General features: G+C 32.1%; 1 protein-coding gene across 1 annotated transcript; it reads right to left on the bottom strand.

The window, feature by feature from the left end:
* Positions 1-249: 249 nt before the first annotated feature.
* Positions 250-4,649, bottom strand: LOC136226781 (benzyl alcohol O-benzoyltransferase-like). The gene is made up of 2 exons (XM_066015433.1): positions 4,174-4,649; positions 250-1,454 (listed from the first exon to the last, which is right to left on the bottom strand). The coding sequence occupies exons 1-2, from the start codon at positions 4,624-4,626 to the stop codon at positions 555-557; spliced, it is 1,353 nt and encodes a 450-aa protein (XP_065871505.1). The 5' UTR covers positions 4,627-4,649; the 3' UTR covers positions 250-554.
* Between the last annotated feature and the right edge of the window lie 642 nt (positions 4,650-5,291).

The raw sequence follows: 5,291 nt of genomic DNA, 5'->3' as shown, positions 1-5,291 counted from the left end.
ATATATTAGTTACCAAAAGTATATTAGATTTTTTCGAGAAATACCGACAAATATTAGCATCTCTGTATTCGAAGATAAGTCAATCAAGTTGTTTATTGTATAGTAAAAACGGCCTAGTTCAATGCTAGTCCTTATTACCCACAAGTGGCAGAACTAGGACCAAAACTTTGTATAAAAAAATTAAATACCATGTAAATATATTTATAAAAATAAATTAAATAATATAAAATGTAAATTAATGTTGCACAATCACTTCATTTTTAATATAGAAAAAAATTATTTTTTCAATATAATACACCAGACAATATGCGAGAAAGTCAACCCATATCTTATTTCACAAATAAGTCTTAATAAATTTCATTGCAGAGAAAGATTTTTCAACAAAATGAGAGAAAAGTAGAGAAAAATTAAAATTCTAGGAGGCTTTCGGCCATGGCAAACTGGGATGGAACTAGGGTGAAAGAACCCTTTCATATGGGTTCTTCATGGGTCGAATGATTGGTCAACCCTCCGTGATAAAAAGTTGTTTTTTTTTGTAGAGTAAATTAGACATTTCAAAGCTTGGATTGAACATCCGCATCTCTATCAAATGGTTGGTCTTTTAACATATTGTTTCGCTCCTTCTCAAATCTTTCCATCACTTGTTTTGGCAAGCAAAGTGGTAACATTATCCCATTTTCTCCATTTTTATTTTTGTATAGCATATGGCACCCGACTATTGGTCCACAATGATCAGCTCCACCATATACAGCTTCACCCCATCCAAAATCCACCTTTTCAAACCCTGTATATCTCCAATCTGACACAAGATAGCTCAACATGTTCACCTTCATATTTGTTGGAGTTTGGGCGAAATCTTCAATTTTGATTTCTTTATCCTTTGCATTTCTTAGTAGTTTTAATGTATAACTTAATGGATTTTCTATTATTTCCTTTGCAGTTGAGTTTATCATTTGAATGATAGCTGCATTTCCATAATAACCAGATGGTAACTTAAGCTTACTACGCATATTAGCTGACCATATCAAACTCATCTCTTCCTTAGGATGTGGTTGAAATGCAACAACACGACATTTCCAAACAGATGCAACTACTATATCAAAAGAAGAACAATGTCGCAAATGAGGAGGGACACGTCTCTTTAACATTGAGAAGTCGGATGGGCCCAAGAAGAAAGCTCGATAGGACAGATCGTGTTCAGGTGGAAATGTAAGACTGTTGCTACTTTCATCGGAGATATCCGTACTGGATTCAGGCATCGGAGTTGTGAGTTTTTGTGGATTGGTGGTGGAGTTAAGGATATGCCTTTCCCATATTGGGAGGACCGAAGGGGAATTTGCTCCTCTTGCAATTTCTCCAATTGCAGACATAAACTGAACTAGACCAGGAGCATCGCTTATGGTATGGTTGTACCGGAGACCAAATATAAATCCGCCGCACTTCAGTCGTGTCACCTGCAATTAATATATACGACTAATCAAATATCACTAACAGAATGTGCATAAAAAAGATTTTTATTTGAAATTCAAAAATAAAAACGGTTTCCAACCGTTTGGAATAAATTTCAAACATTCGAACGTTTCCAAGCGTTACCTTTAGTAGGGATTTCAATCCCAATATAGCAACGGTTTTGCAACGTTTCTAAGCATTTCCTTTGTTATATATATGGTTTTTGTTTTTTTTCGAAAATAAAAAAATACCGAGTTTTTTTAATAATATTTTATTTCCTACTATTTCTTTCTTTAAATTCAAGTAAGAACAACACACTGCAAAATTATTATTTTTTTATGTTGTCTCTCTGGTTGATCAGTGTTTCTATTCTAGTGATAACTTCTATACACGGTTCAATTTCACCAACGTTTCTATTGTATTTTGGCAGACAATAGTCATTTACGGCTAAATCTGTTTTAAGAAAGTTGATATTACCAGGTTTTATATTACTCTGTTCGACTTACGGTTCATCTAAAGTGTAAAAAAATTTGTAATTTAATTTGATTTGCCGCAATTTCAGTTTACTAAGATTTTCTCGTGTCGTTATTATTTTATTCCTCTTTCGTTATCTTTTTGGATTAATAATGTATCTAACAATACTTCTCGTACTTACATTGGTGATATCAATGGAACAAGATCACAATATAATAATTTCTTAATAATGATTTGGGAATATATATATTATTGTTATCCAAAACCACATTGTGCATGTTTGTAAAATATATATTAAGGTTGATGTGATTAAAACTAATTATTTTTAGACATCACCCATTTCCCTTAAACTTTTAAGGAAAACTCATGCCATATTTATAAATTTTTAAAGGGTAAATTACATTCATGACCACTGAACTTTACCCGTTTTCACATTATGGCCACTGAACTTCATTTCTTCCTAGTATGGCCATTGAACTTCACACTTTTTAATATCGGTGACTACTCAATTTTAACTAACTTCTCAAAATGACCGTTAACGATCGTTAACGACCTCAAAAATGAGAATATTCAAGAATTAAAGTTGTTCAGAACGACATTTACCATGAAACCACATTTTTTATTTTCGAAAATCATACTTTTTGGAGCTTTCTCTCTCTAAAAATTCACTTTCTCTCTCCTAACCAAACAACACTCAAATGACCTCGAAACGAAAATTTTGAAGAATTAAAGTTCCTTAGAATATCATTAACGCTTTGGATTTTTTATTTGTAGCCGTCAACGGTCGTTTTGAGACGTTAAATAGACATCAGTGTTGAAGTTCAATGGCCATAATGTGAAAATGGATAAAGTTCAGTGGCCATGAGTGTAATTTACCTAATTTTTAAACTATAAACTAACAATTAACTTTATTTAGTAACACATTTAGAATCATGTTTTCCATTTTTTCGGTGCTTAACTCTCTAGAAATTAATTTTTCGTTTTCTAACCAAAGAACACCTAAATAACCAGATGAATATTTGTAAAATTAAATTTGCTTAAAATATTTTTCTTTCAAAAAAAATTTAAAATATTATCAATTCTTTGAATTTTATATTAAGTTAATTTTAAATAAACGTAATGTGGTTTCATGTTTTTGTCGATCGGTACATGTTTTTTTTTTGTTACAAACCGAACATGTGGTTTGCAAAATTTTCATTTTTATTGATTCTGCCAAATTTGACCGATAATGACCTCAAAATGAAAATTTTCAAGAATTAAAATTGTTTAGTATCATATTTACTATGGAACAACATTTTTAAGTTTCAAAATCATCATTTTTGCAGTTTTCTTTCTATAAATATTAAATTTTTCTCTCATAACACCTAAATGACGTCAAACCTAAAAAGTCGAAGAATTAAAGTTGCTTAAAATATCATTTAATTCTTGGAAATTTTCATTTTGACGTCGTTATCGGTCAAATTTGGCAAAGTCAACAAAAAAATAAAATTTTGCAAACCACAGGGTTCGGGTTGTAACAAAAAAACACACAACTACTGATCTGCAAAGACGTGAAACCACATGACATTTAATTAAAATTAACCCTTTTATATTTTGATATCATTTATGGTCAAATTCGTATTGTCAACCTAAAATTTATTGATTTTGTTAACGGGCAAAGACTTAAAAAAAAAACACTGACATTCATCTACACGAGATAGTGTACAATTCCTATACGAGATAGTATAAAAAAGGGTAAATTTCAAATAAAACCCCTGTGGTTTCACTCATTTTTAGATAAAGGACCGTGATTTACTTTTTGTCAAAACGAGGATTGAGGTTACACACTTTTAATAAGACAAGGACTTTTTGGATTAATGCTATTAAAACCATCTTTAACGAACTGAAAATGAAAATTTTCAAGAATTAAAGTTGTCCAATGTCATATTTTCTATGGAATACATTTTCGATTTTCGAAAATCATATTTTTTAGAACTTTCTCTCTCTAAACATTAACTTTCTCTCTTCACCAAACATCATCTAAATAATCTCAAAATAAAAAAGTTGAAGAATTAAAGTTGGTTAGAACATTAGTAGTTCTTAAAATGTCATTTTTGAAGTCGTCAAGGGTGATTTTAGTAGTAAAAGTCCTTATTTTGCGAAAGTTAGAAACTTCAATCCTCATTTTGACAAAAAGTAAACCACAGTCATTTATCTGAAAACTAGTGAAACCATAGGGATTTTATTTGAAATTTACCCTAAAAAAAATACCTGAACAAGCACGAGAGGCGCGTTAAGAATCTGACTAGACCCCGGGACGTCAAAAAGCAGTTGATCCAAGCAAGGAAATGGAGGTGCAAGTGGATAGCCGAATTGTTCAAGAGTAACATCGGCATCAGCCTCAGTAAACAAAACACCTTCGCCGGTGCATTCAACGACAAGTTTTCCCGACGGATCTTCTCTAAGCCGACCGGCAAACGGATAGTAAAAAACAAGTGTTTGAGCAATTGCTTTTCTTATAACCTCAACAGGATCTACACCATTCTTAGATGGAATGTGAGAATAAAACATTAAGCCTGGAATTTGGATTTTAAAGCTATCTAGATTTTCTAGATCGGATAATGGCTTGAATTCATAAGGGGTAGGCTTTGCCGGAGTAACAAATTCTGGCGAACCCCTATGAACCTTGAACTTTAGAGTGGTCGGAGATTTTGCCTCTAACATGATTCAACAAATAACTATTTTAATACAAAGTTTTGGTTATTCTTGTTCGGATTGGTAAGGTATATATACATATATATATTATATAGTTGGCCTAATATAGAAATAACCCCTGAACTTGTTCAAATGTTGCAACTGCCCCCTCCAACTTTCAATTGTAACAACTTACCCCTCAAACTTGTCCAATTGTAACAACTTACCTCTTAAACTTGTCCAATTGTAAAACACAATCCCAAATTGCTGACATGGACTGCAATTGAAGAAACACGTGAAATACAAAATCTGCAACGCTCGTGGAGTATGATAATCAGATCTTTGGCGTGATACGAATCTGGGGAAATCTTTTTACGGTTGCTTCAAATACGGGGTAAAAAAATTTCCAATTTGCGGTTATGTTTTACAATTGGACAAGTTTAAGGGGTAAGTTGTTATAATTAAAAGTTGAGGGGGGCAGTTGTAACATTTGGACAAGTTCATGGGGTTATTTGTGTATCCTATATAGTTTGTATCATCTTTTGACATTAATGAACAATTCGGTACGGTACTTGACTTGAGTGATTAAGGGTCTCAAATTATTTAAACTAGATTTCGAGTTCGAGTCCTAACGTACACAAAAAAAACTTTAATTGGAAGAAGATCCACTTAAAACGTGCATAACGATATCGAAC

The sequence above is a fragment of the Euphorbia lathyris genome, chromosome 4 (genome assembly GCF_963576675.1).
Source record: "Euphorbia lathyris chromosome 4, ddEupLath1.1, whole genome shotgun sequence".
Lineage (NCBI taxonomy): Eukaryota > Viridiplantae > Streptophyta > Magnoliopsida > Malpighiales > Euphorbiaceae > Euphorbia > Euphorbia lathyris.
Note: the sequence above shows the minus strand (reverse complement) of the source record. Positions and strands in the feature narration are given on the sequence as shown.

What these genes read in the sequence shown, in the direction of transcription:
- LOC136226781 (XM_066015433.1), bottom strand. Translation starts at nt 4,626, where the DNA reads ATGTTAGAGGCAAAATCTCCGACCACTCTAAAGTTCAAGGTTCATAGG. An exon ending in CGCCTCTCGTGCTTGTTCAG is followed by an intron (nt 1,455 to 4,173) that starts GTATTTTTTTTA and finishes TATTAATTGCAG; the next exon opens with GTGACACGACTGAAGTGCGG.